The following is a 15,724-nucleotide window of genomic DNA, read 5'->3' as shown; positions in this document are numbered from 1 at the left end:
TGCAGTCCAGTAAGGTGTAAAAGATGGTTAATTGTAGCTGTGAGACTGCCAGTGCTCCACAGGATATGTCAGAACAACCTAGACCTGTTTTAAGAACCCTTTGACTCTGCTGAAAGTCAGTACAATTTTAACAAGAATTCAATAACAGCAACCAGGTACAACACAGGACAAATTAATGCTAAATTGATGCTACTTAAAGATTTCCCCAGGGCAACAAACCCTCCAGCACTGCATCAAAGCAATCTCATGAGGGAGCCTCAGTGTTCTACAGCAGTGAGGCTGGAATTAGTAAAGCAATAGCCCACAGCAATGAAAATGTTCAAGTGTTTAGAAGGAGAGGAATCTACAAGATGTCTGTGGATGGTTAGAACTGCAAGAAAAGATGATGATGTTTCAGAAGAAATGCCTGATTACCTGATTTCTCAGTGCAGCAGTGAGGATAATACACATAAATACCTAACCTTGCCATTTACTCCTTGTTTTTAGAGCTTGGCATAACAGCAGAGAGGTCTGTGCATGTTCAGTGGTAAGTTATGTAAGCCAGTGGCCAGTTAATCCTCTGAAGTTGCATAATAACAATTCCCATCTTGCATGCCTGGAGTGGGAACCCACATTGTACATCTGCAAATGCAGGAATTTCAGTGTCTCATCTTGCCAAACTGCCTCCCTTCTCAACTGCACAGGGCTGTGGTAAGTCTCACCAGTATATATAACTTAAAATATCCTAATTGTATTTCAAATGACACTAGAACTTACTGAACACCCTTAAAGATAAATCTCACAAGCATAATTGCTGAGAAAGAATTATTTGCCATGAGGAGGTACACAATACACAGTCCATGCTTTTCTCAAAGAGCTCACCAGAGGAATTGTCTCCTTAACTCAGCTAATCAATCACCTGTGATGTGAAATATTCTTGTTCTTCCCCTCATTTCAAAAGAATGCATCACATACATAGAAAGGCTTTACCTGTCTCCCTTTGGAGCAGAGTTCACTGCTGTTATCTTCCATCTTCAGTGGTTTTGTTTGTGTTTATGCAGATGCTCTGAAGAATTAAGTCCTTTCCTTCAGCAGAGCTTCCAGTCAGTGCCTTACAGAGAGCAGCAGCAGGTACAAGTATCTGCCTTAAACATCTGCAGTTGTCCCTCCAGCCAACATCTGACTCAGCAAGGTTTTCTACAGTCTGTTAAAATTGTGTAAAATTCCAATTTTTCTGCTGAAAATTTGTTTATTCTCTTTGTCACAAGTCCTGAGCAATCTTAGGCTACAGAAGATTTTACTTTATGATTTGACATCTGCTTAGTCAGAAGTTACTTTGGAATACTTAATAAATACAAAATAATCAATGGAATAATTTTCCTTCAGTGAGTTCAGTTTCTTTAGGTTTTTAATTTGACATCAAAAACAGCCATGAAAGCTCGAGTATTTTAACTTACACATCTGAAAATTAAAAAAGCATAGATTTAAGTCCTAACTAGAATATGGCATTGGTTCACTGAATAAGATATTTGCCTTCTAATTTAAAAAGACCTCATATCATCAGTATCTGACCTTATACAGTTATTTTGAGTAACATTTCATTTTAAATATAGTTTGGTAATTTTTCTAAATAAAATTTGAGTGATAGCAAGGCACCATTCAGAATATTTACTGATAAATATCTTTTGCAGACAATCATCTGAGCAAAGACCAATCACTTTAAGGATGTTATACAAAGTGCAGATCTCTTACTGCTAGAGTGGTAAAACTACATCAGCTTAAATTGTGAGCAGGATTCTACTAAGTGCTTTGTTAAAAAAAAATCAAAAGCAAAACAAAACAAAGAGGAAATAATTTTCCAGTAGATTTTTATAAATCTCAACTCTAGTTCTGCATTTTTAGAAAAATAAGTTCTGATAAATACACTGTGTGTCTTCTCCCTGAATGCTCTACAGTTAGAGGCTGCTGAGCTTAGTGAAACCTAAATCTGAGTGGGATTTGTAAACTGTGCATTCCTTTCATAAAGGAAATGTTTGTCATGTTTGACAAACTCTGAGCACATGCAGGTTCCTCCCTTTCCTATGAATTCTGATACAAACTAATTCAGCTCTTGAATTTGGAATTGCATAAGTGCTTACATTTGCTTGACCGTTCTCTGCAGGATGTGGTGATTACTGACAAGCTGTTTTCCTGGGTAAAATTCTCATAGCAGTTAAAATTCTTCAAATAACATAATCATTTTCAGAACAGCCCACATTAATCTCTTCCATTCCTCATACAGTCACATGGTATTTCTTGTGATTTAGAAACAGCTTCTCTTCAACAGAAGATTTGAATTTACCACAAAAGGTCATATTTAATTAAATTTGTGATTCTTGGAGTGTTCTGCACAGGGCCAGGAGTTGGACTTAATGATCCTGATTGGTCCCATGAAATTCAGCATATTCTATGATTCTAAAAAAGGAACTTAAGCCAGCTGATTTAAAAAGACCAGTAGGTAGTCTAATACAAAAAAAATTATTAAAATTAATAGGTATTTTAATAGGATATGTTGTTTTGCATATTTATCATGTTGGCATATTCAGTGTGAGATACCAACATGTGGATGAAAGCCTAAATATCAAATGATATGAAAGGATGAGAATATTAATTTATCTCTGTGTTTCCAAGGTCTTGGGCTTGTATACAGGAACATTCTTCTCCTGAAGTGATGGCAGGCCCTTAATTATATCTGCAGCTTTCTCTGCTATCATGATAGTTGGGGCATTCAAGTTTCCAGTGACAACACTGGGCATTATTGAAGCATCAACTACTCTCAAGTTTTCAACACCAATGACTTTTGTTTGGGGATCCACTACGGCGGTGCTGTCTGAAGGCTGACCCATTTTACAGGTGCAGGAGGGATGATAAGCACTATCAGCCTTCTGCCTTATGAAGGCATCTATGTCTTTGTCAGACTGAACATGATTTCCTGGTTGAATTTCAGGCCCGCGAAATTTTTCAAAAGCTTTCTGAGCAAAGATCTCTCTGGTCAACTTGACACACTGGCGGAATTCCCAAATATCTCTTTCTGCAGAGAGAGAAAATGAGAAAATTGTAAGTACTCATTTAATTTACCAGTATACACAGAATGCAAAACAGAAAAAAGCAGCATTGTGGGGAAAAAAAGCTGGAAGGAAAGTCTCACTTCTTGCTGAAAGCCACAATAAAGAAGAATATTTTTTAAAGTCACAGATATTTACATCCACTGTGAACAAAACTGTTGCTTATACTGCATTAGCCCAAAAGGGAAGATGTGAACTGTGAGGAATTGCACTTTATCTTGATGTGCCCACTGTCTAGGAAAAGGAAAATAGTCTCAGCACAAAGGAGCAAAAGACATTAATTCCTTCACAAGCAGAGGTGGTGATGAAACAAACAGCAAGACACAGCAGATACTGAGAATTCTGACTTCATCCCAACAGGAAATTCCTTCTAGCTTACACAGTGCTTTGCACAATCACCTCTTATCATACTAGTTGGCTTTTATAAATGAGAAATAAGTAACAATGTACCAACCAGCACTTCTGAACTGTGTTGAGTAGGTACAAAAATCAGCTCCTGAAACAGGCAGGAAATGAGCTGACAGAGCAAGGAGAGGCTGCAGTTACCTGTAGACAGGTAGTTGGGCTCAATGATGGGGTGCTCATTTGGGTCTGAGCTCTTCAGCTTCAGCCAGCCCACACTTGTGCTCCTCATGGGTCCCACATGGACCTGCAACACACAGCACAATCCCACCAGGTCTACTTCCAAATTCAACATCGCTTTTTTGGAGTTTTTATTGCAATTTAGACGGACTTTACAAATTCAGCAAATATAAACATTAACCAGAGATAGTGGAAAATACCATTGAGCATTTTTCCATTTTATATAATTTATTTTGTAAATATGTAATTCCATTGCAGGGACTAAATATGTCTGTCACATCAAATCACAGCTGTTCTTTTCATTTAAAATACAACCATTCCAATTTAGTAGCATCAGAGCTCTCTAATATAATCAGCAACTGGACCAAATTATTGGGTCTCTGAAGGAAGGAGATTAGTGAGGAAAAAGATGTATATTCAGTCACAGTTCCCCAGAATTAGTACTCAGAGTTTTGGATTAAGATGATAGTCTAAAAAGGGGCTTGGATTTGTGCCAGTGAATTAATGAGTGTTTCTATACATTTTCACTCAAACCTTTCTCTATCTAAACTGCAGAGGAATGGTTTTGTTCCATTGCAAAATTGTGTCCTAACCCACAACACTAGGGCACTTTAGCACAGTGAATACTTCATTCAGTACTTGCCTTCTTTCCCAGAGATAAAAGCTAAGATAATTTTGGTGGCAATATCAAATAACAAGGCTGTGTTTTCTCCTCTGAAGGAGGTTAAGCAGTCTATTTCATATTAAACTGAATACAGTATTTTTCAGTATATAGCCAAATTATCAACATTTATAATGGAGCATAAACCTCTTTGCTAATGGCTACAAAGCCTTTCTGGAACATTCTCTTTGCCTCACCTGGTAAGCTTCCATAGTGGAAGCAACCCGGCCGTGGTCAATCACCTGGGAAGGGAGAAAGTGGAACTGGATGTCGGGGTGAGGCACCCCGGGCTCGCTGCGGATGAAACCCCCAGATTCCAGGTGGGCAGTGGCTCCCTCACCTAGGGAGGGCAAAGGAGGGATTAAAATACCCATTAAAATACCTCCAAAGAGCAACAGGTCCACTTGTTTTTAACCTGTAGATGCACTACCATGAATAATTGATTTGTTAATTGCAAGGAATGCAAATGCATTATGAGCAGCTTGCAGTTTAGGCACTGTGCACCACTTTCATCTGCCTTTTAAGTTCCTGGATAAATGTAAATAAGCATAACTTTGGAAATCCCACTGATCTGAGGATGGGGTGTTACAGTTATCTCACTGGCTCTGCCTGCAGAAGCAGATTTGGTCCTAAGAGGAGTGGAGGGAACTGGCTGCACATCCTGGTGTTCCTGCACTGCTCACTCTGTGCACTCCAGTTATCCCATCAGTCACATGGAGCAGGCAGAGCATCCACAGTGCCTGCCCTGAAGGGAAAGATAAAGCCCTGCAATGTGCCTTATGTTATTTTCATTTCTGTTTAAAACTGTGAGTTTGCCCTCAGTATTTACTTGCATGGTAAAAAGCCACATATACCCAGAATAAATTGCCAAATAATAACATAATTCAGCTAGGTATGTGGAGCTCAATTTTGGCCAAGCTATTTTACTGCCATTAAGGATTATATTTACTGGTTCTTTTTAAGGTACAATTTATGACTAAGGTACTGTAAAATTCATGTGTCATTCTAAGGAAAGGCAATTCACATTTGCTTACAGGGCAAAAAGATTCTGATCAGAGCCACAAACTAATTCTTTTGAGACAGTTATACAGAAGTCAGTTCAATAATATGCTTTTATTGACATCACATTAATTTAAACTAAAATATTTTCTCCATCTATTTTGCAATAGCTTTTCTTAGGAGCACTCATTTTTAAATGTAGATATAGAAATGTTAATAATAACCTCCTTCATTACCTAAGACATAAAAACTTTAAAATATTCTGCTACAGAAGAAAAGAAATAGTTCAAATCCATTTGCAAATTCCAGTTATTTCTCAGAGCATGGAAAAGATTATACATTAAGGCTCCATGCCTATAAAACTCATGGATAAAAGGCTGTCATAATTCTAAATCAGTCAGTGGTAAAATGATTGCAGACTTTGCTTCATACCTGTAAACTTCCAGAGCCATTCGAGACCAATCCTCACCATGTTCAGTGGCTTTTGTGCACTATACAAAGTAATAGGTTTGGTGCACTTCTGCTGGACATACACTTCTAAATGATCTTGCAGGTTCTGCCCTACTCCTGCAGAGGATAGAAAGAGAAGAGGGAGAAGAAAGTGAGAGGAAAAAAAAAAGTTATTTTGCACAGAAAGATTGCCCACCATGTTTCAAGCAGAGAACATCTTAAGTGGGAACTAAACCAAGCTCTTACAAGGGCAGGGGTGACACAGACCAAGGCCATGAGTCACATCAGCCTTTTGCTCATGTCAGAATAAGTTTTTTCATATGTTTTCATAAACATAACTAGAATGAAAATAGTTACATATAGAACTAGAATAGCAATACTAGTTACATACATAACTGGAATGAAAATGGAAAGTTAAATGGCAGATATATCAGTTGTTGTAAAATTGCCACTACTCCTAAATGCTGTGTTAACTTCCTTAGCTTTAAGGAAAAGTTCATGTTATTTATTCTGTATTTGAATATTTATGACAGTGGGAGTTTACACAATGTGTAGTGGATCAAAACTAATTCAAAACTCTTAATGACAAGTGCGCTGCTTAATTATAAAAATATGCCTTCAGAAAGGCATTTTTCACTGTCAGATGTGGTGAAGAAAGAGTAGGAGTTTGTTGCTTAGTTCAAAAATCAATGCATGTTTCCACTGATTTGTATTAAATCAATACATCTTTCCACTGATTTCTAACAAACATGTTTTCAACATGTGTTTCAGGCTACACAACTTGACATAAAGAAAACTCTGTTTCATGATTAATTTAATTTAATGGTCATTCAGTTGCATCCATAGGAAGATGAAAGAAAGAAAAAGAATTACCAGGAAGATGGCAAACAACAGGGATCCCCAGTTTTTTTAGATCATCTGCATTTCCAATTCCAGACAACATTAGCAGCTGGGGAGAATTTATGGCACCTCCACTTAAAATAACTTCCTTATTGGCAAAAACCTAAAAGGAAATGAGCACAAAAGCCCTAAGATTATAAAGCCTGAGCTGAATGTGAGCAACACCAGGGGCTGCTGTTTGAATATGCTGCTCTGATCCAGATTAGACACCCTTCCCTCACATTTTCCTCATTTCAATGTATTCCTGTCTTGTCAGAATTTTCCACAGAGAGAAGTAATCAAGCTTTTGCTTTGATCATTCCTGTATTTATTCCCATCTTTACAATCCACTCAAACTGTATGGCACAGAAACATTCAGCTCCTGTCCTTGCCAGGGGAATAGCACCTGTGGCACTCAGATCAGGCAGCCAAGCTTCTCTGCCATTTTCAGTAACCCTTTATAAATTAAAACTAGAACTCCTAAGGAAGATTTGGAATTCACAGACATGGTAGCTCAAAAGTTCTTAAGAGGTTTTTTTTTTGTTTTTTTTTTAGATTCAACCAAGGTTAAGGTTTGATTTCTCAGCTCATGGTAGTCCTCAAATCCCTCCCTACCATTCACCAAAGCACTTCTGATAAAATAGTAGCAGGCATAGATTGAATTTTGTTTTGCTGACAATCTTTTCATCAAATGGTTTGGTCTGAGCCCTGAGCTGGTCATGACACAGGCTGCTAAATTATTCCTCTGCCTTTGACTTGGAGTTTTAACCGATTAATGCATATAAACTTGGAACCTTGTCCTTTTTGAATGACACCTCAGCTATACAGAAAGATGGCAAAATGTTGCTACAGTAACATCCATGGTTAATAATAATAAAAAGAATTTTGACACTATTTATCCAATATGGCCAACAGATGGCCAGTGCTGTTACCTTGTGTTTGTTACTGCTTTGCTCTGGGCAATGATTAGTGTGTTAAGACTAATAAACACTGTATCAGAGCCTGTTGAATCAATACTTAGATCTGGATTTTGCATGTTATAGAAACTTAATTAACTTATTTACATTTACACACAGAACTGGTACCAGTTTGTTCAGAGCAGCATTCAAATGATGCTTGCTCAGTCTAAATCCCCTGCAAAGTCAGCACTGTAGTTATTCCTGTCCCACAAGAAGTTTTTCATAATGTCTCAGCTAACATGGTAAGAGGAAAAAGTGACTTTGATACACTTTTGTTTGAGTTAGACTACAATACATGAAAACATTTTCATCCTTTATATGAAATATGAAGTAGAAATGTACTTTTCTGCTTGATTCTGAACTTAAAAACTCCAGGAATGTTCAATCTATCTTTCCTACTTTTACTGGGGTCCTGGGAGATCTCTAGGACTTCAGGGTTAGACAAATAACAAGTCATTGGCTGGTGAATACATTCTGAATAACTTTTGAATCAGGTTTGATGATCTTTTCATTTTGCTGATGACTGATGTAAATGAGATTATATCTAAAATAGACTGTAAAAACAAAAACACTTTAATGTAGTCAATTGCTTCATCTTGATGGTCATAATGCAATAAAATTATTAGTTCTTCCATCCTGACAGGTATAAAATTTTCCAGAAAGTAAAAGCAGATACTAATCCTGCAGTTTTGATGCTGGGGGAGGAAGGGGAGGGGGAAAGAAGGAAGGGAAATACTTCAAAGATGTATTTTGTACAATACATGATATAAACATATATTATTAACTATGTAGAATTCATGCATATATTAGTATGTATGAAAATTCATAGCAATTGAAGAATTTTGCCATTAAATGGTCCAGTACTTAGAAAGTCTTTGATCGTGTGTAATTGGGTTTTCAATACTTTCTTCAACAAAATTAATCTTGATAATGGTACAAGAAGAGCAATTAGAGGTACTCTTTTCACAGAAATTTAATAGCTTATGAAATCAGTTAAAGGTTCTGTAACTTTTGTTTCATATTGGTAAAATGATTATCATTTGCAATCCACTTAGCAGCAGATTTGATCTGTGCTTTAGGAAATCAAAGAACAGATTATTTATACTGCATTTTAACTTCTGGCAGGTGCTCAGACACTGTCTGCTGAGTTTTATAAGAGTTACTGAACTCAAACCACCCAGATCTGTACTCAGCTCTCTCTAGGATATTATTATTACACTTTGTAATTGTTTTGTAGTCCTTTCTGACCAAATATCTTAGTTATTAGCATACAAGCCCCTTTTAGGCAATATCCTGGTTACAGACTAATCCACAATCAGCTGTTAAAGGAAGTGAGGATGGTTTGGGTCTTACAGAGGTCAATGTATTGAAAGAGACATAAAATCAACCCATTATCCAGAATTTTGCAATAACAATTCAAGCTTCCTTCCACACAATCACATTTTCAGCAGGAGTTGGACTGAAACTGAGAAATATTCATTCCATAGCCAACCATAAGGCAAGATGTGTCATCTATCCCTTGAGCAATTCAGATTCCAGTATCTGGCTTTTACAGACTTTCCTCTGCCAGAATTGTTTTTCAGAAACATCCCCATTGCAGCACTCTGGTCAATGTGCTGGGACAGGGCATGGTTGCACCACAGGCTCCAGGCTTACACAACACTGTGGAACATCAAGTTACGGCCTGTCCCCTCAGCACTGGCAGATGGAAATGTGATGATGAAGTTAATCTCTAAATCAATGCAACTGGAATATATCATCTCCTGCAAAATAACTGACAAGGAATCATATCTTGAAAGTAACAACACAACCTCTAAATAAAGAGAACATTTTGCACAGTAAAGTGCCAATTTTAATAGACTTTTTAAAAGAAAATATATAATTTAGCTTTGATTCATACCTCTCATACTGAAAATTGAAAATCTCTTACCTTTTTCCTTTGCCCATTTTTCACATACTCAATACCAATGCATTTTGTTCCTTGGAACAAGATTTTTGTTACAAGTGTCTTCTCTGCAACTGAGAAATTTGGGCGTGATATGGCTGGGCGAAGATAAGCACTAGCTGTGCTCCATCTTTGACCTACAATGTATATTTGCATTAAACATCAAAACAGTCATGCTCAGTATGCTTCAGATTTTGGCCAATAACCACCAGGATGCCTACAGAGGGAAAGTCTTCATAGAGTTTATAGGGTTCAAAGCAAATGTGATTTGATATAATAATTAAAGATATTATTTTAGCATAACAAATTTCACAATGACATAATTTAACTGTGAATCAGTACTTTTCCACCAATGCAACTTGCAGTGAAGTGCACAGTACATTGATAGCAAGCTGCTGAGAGATGAATAGGTGTAAATACAGAGTGCCATAGCTGGGCAGTAACCTAAACACTCAAATGGCATTCAGTGCAGATTATCTGTCCGTATTTCAACATTATTTCTGGGTCAGAAATAGACATTACTCGAGGACCCTTTCTGGTTTACCTTTGTGTATAGTCATGTCCATCCAGCCAAAGCCTTCCTGCTGGTACCCGTTCATGTCATCCGTGAAGGGGTACCCGGCTTGCTGGGCAGCCTCCAGGAACGCCTGATGGAGAGGATGGTTTGTTTTCCCTCTCGACACGTGCAGGGGGCCATTCCCGCCTCTGTACCGATCCGGCCCCAGTTCGTGCGTCTGTGCCTTCTTGAAATAGGGCAGGCAGTGCTCGTAGTCCCAGCCCTGAGCGCCCTCCCTGTCCCAGCGGTTGTAATCCTCGGCGTGCCCGCGGATGTAGACCATGGCATTGAGGGACGAGGAGCCGCCCCACACCCTGCCCCGGGGCCAGTACATCACCCGGCCGTCCATGTGCCTCTGCGGGGTGGTGTGGTAGTACCAGTTGTACTTCTCATCGCACAGGTTGTACGTCAGGGCAGCGGGCATGTGGATCTTCCACATCAGCCTGGTGCTGCCCAGCACGGTGTCCTTGGGGCCGGCTTCCAACAGCAGCACGGTGCTGTGCGGGTCCTCTGTCAGCCTGTTGGCCAGCACGCAGCCTGCGGAGCCAGCCCCCACAATGATGTAACTGTAAGAGTCTGTCTTTGCAGAGCTCAGCTGGGATGATGCGCGTGAAATTTTGAGTTGTGCATTGATGCCGAATGTGTTCTTTAACGTGTGTGCTCTAAACAGGCTTCCTGCTACTTTGCACATCACAGAACTGTGACGCTTAAATCCTTTCATTAAATATGACATCTTTACTGATAGTCACTCTTGCTGAATTTCTGACAAAAACCCAGTGGTTTACCCTAGAAAAAACCCAAAAATACTAATTAAAATGTAAGCATTACTACCGCTAAAATGTCAGTCATTTTCAGGTGACAATGGTATACTTTACCCATTTGCACTACCCAAAAAGTTAACAACAATGGCAATAAACAGGTAAACATTATTATTATTAATTTATTATTATTATTATTATTATTATTTAGTCCTATTATTCTTTTAGTACAGTCTATGCAGCAGTCAAATGTACTATCATAAATTATATGTAGTCTGATTTTGATTTGCTTCTGGTTCCTGAGACAGATATATATTTTCAAGCATTTGCCAAACCCAGAAGAAGCAAAAGCTTTTGCATTCTTTGCAGTCTCTCTCTGTACACCTCTAATAGCAAGAATTTAAGAACAACAATTTCAAAAACTTCTCTGTGAGTCTGTGACAGTGATATCACACAAGGCAATTCACAATGGAAATGATGAGTATGCTCACTGCACATTCTGCCAGAGAGTGTCTCCACAAAACAAATGTGTAAAAAACTCATTTCCAGCTATCCCTAAGGTGAAAACTGCTGGATTTGCGGGTGTCTCCTAACACGGGGAGACTGGTTTGGGCACAGGGACTCAGTGGCACATTTTCTGTGTGTTACAGGTCCTGGCCAGCCTGAAGGGTTTCTCCTGCTCCCTCCCCCTGAAACCATTCCTTTTGGTCTAAACAATTATTGAAGTGGGGTCTTCTTGGACTGTGAATAATATTTCTCCCTGGCCTATGACTTCAGTCTAAGCTGTTGTCCTGCATTCTAGAGACAGCAACTTATCCAGAGTCCACTACACTTATCTCTTCCAGCACTGCCCAGCTGAGAGAGATAAGCAAGAATTCTCCTGAAATACGTTGAGCCTTCTGTAACAAAATTAGGTGTAAATTGCTGCTAAATGTTAAAAATTTTCCATGTACATTATACAATTTTATACACAAAGTATGTTCCTTGACTCTTGGGAAACAGATTGGAAGAAGCATAATTCTCTGACTTTTCTTAGGAAAACTTGTAATAAACTTGTTTGGGGCTGTACAAGCCCCAAAACTTCTGAATGAACAACCAACCATGGATAACAATTTGTTCTGTAAAGAAAAAAAGAAAGATGCTGGGGATATCTCTGAGCCTAAAGTTCACCCAGCTGATTCTCCTCACATGGATAACTTGAAATTGTTCCCAGCTGGAGATGGGGACTTGTCAGGTTTTTTTTTTTTTTGCAGGTGAAGTCTATTAAAGGATTCTTTCTTGAAGAAAAAGTTTACCAGCTTCTTGTGATGCAGCAGAGGATGCAAAGGTAGGGAGGTTTTTACTTGTTTTGGTTGTGAGGAAGAGGGTTATGGTTTTGCAATAATTGTGTTTACCCTGTGGGACTGGTGGGCCACAGGACTTTATTGATCCAGGAGCACCACAGTGGTGAGTTGGTGGAATAGGGGCCTGGGCCCTGATAATCTGGAAAAGACACTCTGTCCCAATAGGGAACTATAGTTTTGTGGCTGACTCTTCTGAATATTGCAGCAGTTTTCTTTGCATTTTTTTTTGTTATTTTACTTCAAATGGAACAGGACTGGCAGAATAACACCTGAGAGAATTTTTGTTTTGCAAAGAGAGCTGGGAGTAAAATCAGTCAGCAGTGTCCTGGCCATAACAGTGAAGTGACTTTGGCAGTCAGTGTGTAGATGATTCACAGACCTTGGTGCTTTTGAGTTTTGAAGTGCAGAGGTCAAAAATTAAGTCAGTCTGATTTAATATAAATCTAGCACACATGTTTTGATTGAATGGATTAACGCACTAGTTTCAATGGAATAAAAAATAAAAGATTAGTTTCAATGCACAGTTCTTTTTGCCATATTGATTCACATCCACTCTCTTCTTTCAGTGGTCCCTTTGCATGAGCACTATCCTACCCCATTTCTTCTAAACTGATCCTGAAACAAAAAGGAGAGTGAAACAAAAAGAAAAGTGCCTGAAACACTTAACTCCCTGCTCTGTTGACAGAGGAGGAACAAGAACATTCTTTCTGGCAGATGGAAATCATGACCCTCTCCCAGAGATGTTCAGAGCACAGACAACACATAATGTAGCGGAGCAATGGGGCTTTGTTAGGATGTTAACCCTTCATGTTACCACCGAATGCTGTCGGGCCTGACTGTGCAGGGCAGGAGGAAGAGCTCCGCAGGCTAAAGCAGATCTTGCTTTTTCTTTCTTTTGTTTTTCCCTGCGGCAGACAGTGTAACAGGTTTAAATGTATCTGCTGCAGAATGTTTTGGACTAACTTTCCCTTCATTCCTGCTAGGGAGAAAGTTTATTCACTTTCAAAAACATCGTGGTAAGTTTCATTGCCAGGGCTGAAAGTGCTGAAAGTGTTCAAGCTGACTTACCTCGCCGCTTCCTCCTCTGCACAAGCGTCTGTGAGCTCCGGCGGCTCCGGGCTCTGCCCGCGACCCCGCTCTGGGGCTCCCGAACCGGACCGGGACCGCGGCCGCTCCCGAGCAGGAGGGCGATGGGTCTGTCCCGGTCCCGTCCGCAGGTCAGGGCACCCACAGGCCGCGTCTGTCCCAGCCCAGCCGGGGAGGCCGCTGGTGTGCGGGGGCTGCCGCCGACCCTCGGAGCCGGCCGGCCCAGCGCGGCGGGCGGAGCGCGGGGTGGTCCCTGCGGCGCGGGGGCCCCGGCGGGAGAGTCCGCGGGGAGGCCGGGCAGGAGCGCGGCTGGGACTTCCCCCGGAACGCACCCTTTGGCCGCTGTGCGGGCTGTGCAGGAGCGGAAAGCGCCCCGAGGGGCAGCGGGCGAAGTCCTCGGCCTCGCCCATCCCGCCCGAGTCCCCGGGCGGCTGCGCTGCCCCGCCGGGACTGGGCTGCCAGCTCCTCCAGGTACTCGCGGTACAGTGCTGCCAGCTCTGCCAGTGCCCCCGGGATGGGGCTGCCAGCTCTGCCAGTGCCACCGGGATGGGGCTGCCAGCTCCGCCAGTGCCACCGGGATGGGGCTGCCAGATTCCCCCGGTACAGGGCTGATAGCTCCGCCAGTGCCACCGGGACAGGGCTGGCAGCTCCCCCGAGGAGCTCCGGGGCGCGGGGCAGAGCCAGCCCCGCGCTGAGGCGACCCTACCCCGCTCCTTCCCGGAGCGCTCCAAGTTTTTCACCCCGCTCTCAGCGGGGCAGGAAAAAACGTTTTTCGTTTCGCTGCGAAAACGCTTTCAGTGGGAGCGCTGGGAGCTGCAAGGCGGCGGGGATGACACCCCGGGTGTCCCCGCTCCGTGCCCGTGCCTTGCTCCGGCCCGGCGCTGACCGGAGATATCTCTGGATGGATGAGCGCTGGGCGCAGTGCTCGAAGGCAGCCCCTGAAAGTTGAGTTGGAACTTGCAGTTGAAGGCTTTAATTGCGATCCTTACCTATGCAATGCCTTTAATTAATTGCGATTCTTACCTGTGCAATGCGTGCTCCCAGGAGAAAGCCTTGATTAAAGTGAGAGCAGCAAACGCGCTGTCCCGCCGGGCCTGCCTGTGCTGGCTGATTCGTTACCTCAGCAGTGACGATGTTCAGGTTTGGTTATAGCACTGAAAAGTGTGTGTTCAATCATAATTCTGGACAGTTTCCTGCTGGGTAAGCAGAAGAACTAATAATTCTGCAATAGAACTCAGATAAGTTGCTTCTCTATTGGCTTTTTCCTCTGAATATCTCCAGTATATGCTAATGTAGTGCATACTCGTTGTAGACAAGACTGCATTAAAACGTGCTGGTAATGAGAGTAGCTCAAATTCCCTGAGAAATGGCAGGGATTGGTATTGTGGGAAGAGGCAGTACCACTCTGGGAGGGTTATCTCGGGGGTCTTGTTTACCCTTTCAGAACAAAGCTGACATAATGAAGACAAACCAAGATTATTGTGACATCTTATAATTTTTCCTGACATCATTTAAGGACAAGGGACTTTGCTGCAATATCTTTGATGTTGCTTCTAGATGCTGTGTTTTTTCCATGTCCTTCCTTACCATTCTTCTCAGAATGTATTGAACCATTATTAATTTTCTAGCTTAATTACTTGTTCATGTTTTTGTTCTTAATCAGATAAGTAGATAATGGACAGTCTCTGGGTGATTGGTTATCCACACTCAAGCACCACATTCCAAACTTCTGAATAATTATTCATTAATGGAAAAGAGTAATTGTTCCCTGTGGAACTGTGAGTAAATGTGTACTTGATATAAGTGGTCTTTAATCTTTGCAGTGATTAAGAATTCTTGAAACCAAACTGATGTGTGCTTGCAGTGTTGAAAAAGTTTTGTACACTTTCAGTGCTGTTATTTGGTAAGGAAATAAAAAGTCCATAGAAAACATGCACTAAATATGTATAAGAGTATAGGAGTTTCATGAAGTAACAGAGCCATTTCAGCAGTTAAATAGGGGTAGATGTAGAGATGAACAAGATTCTAAGTTCATTGTTTGGAATGTGAAAAAATAGAGGAGCTTCCACTTCATTGTAAGGGCTCCTGCAGGTGTCCAGTATTTCACAGGTTTGCAGACTAGAAATTGGTGATCTCACCCCTTTGTTACCAACTGAATCATAGACATGGCCTTTAAACAGAAATTTTGAGAATTCTGTGCAGGTGAATTTGCTGGTTTTTAAATGCATGGATACTTGAATATTTATCATTTTAAAGTCAGTATTCACTGCAAACTAAGCTGAAACTACTCATTGTTTCCTGTTGCAGTATTTATCAGGTATATTCAGTAGATTTTCCCCTGGATGTTTTCAAAGCTCTGGGAAAAAGAAATGTTTTGGCTATACAGATGTTCAGATGTTAAAATCCTGTCAAGAAGTAGGTGA

At 40.8% G+C, this 15,724-nt stretch overlaps 1 protein-coding gene across 2 annotated transcripts; it reads right to left on the bottom strand.

Moving 5' to 3' along the window:
• Positions 1 to 2,535: 2,535 nt before the first annotated feature.
• Positions 2,536 to 14,409, bottom strand: CHDH (choline dehydrogenase). 2 transcript variants are annotated; one of them, XM_064723994.1, is made up of 8 exons: positions 14,325 to 14,409; positions 10,103 to 10,900; positions 9,544 to 9,695; positions 6,649 to 6,778; positions 5,758 to 5,892; positions 4,524 to 4,666; positions 3,630 to 3,732; positions 2,536 to 3,049 (listed from the first exon to the last, which is right to left on the bottom strand). In XM_064723994.1, exons 2-8 carry the CDS (start codon positions 10,845 to 10,847, stop codon positions 2,631 to 2,633), a joined length of 1,827 nt encoding a protein of 608 aa, XP_064580064.1. In that variant the 5' UTR covers positions 10,848 to 10,900; positions 14,325 to 14,409; the 3' UTR covers positions 2,536 to 2,630. The 2 variants fall into 2 exon arrangements, with proteins under 2 accessions (XP_064580064.1, XP_064580063.1); XM_064723993.1 differs by lacking the exon at positions 14,325 to 14,409 and adding an exon at positions 13,284 to 13,485.
• Positions 14,410 to 15,724: the final 1,315 nt, after the last annotated feature.

This window comes from Zonotrichia leucophrys, chromosome 12 (assembly GCF_028769735.1).
Source record: "Zonotrichia leucophrys gambelii isolate GWCS_2022_RI chromosome 12, RI_Zleu_2.0, whole genome shotgun sequence".
In the NCBI taxonomy this organism is placed as follows: domain Eukaryota; kingdom Metazoa; phylum Chordata; class Aves; order Passeriformes; family Passerellidae; genus Zonotrichia; species Zonotrichia leucophrys.
The sequence above is the reverse complement of the archived record's forward strand: the minus strand, read 5'-3'. Positions and strand labels throughout refer to the sequence as shown.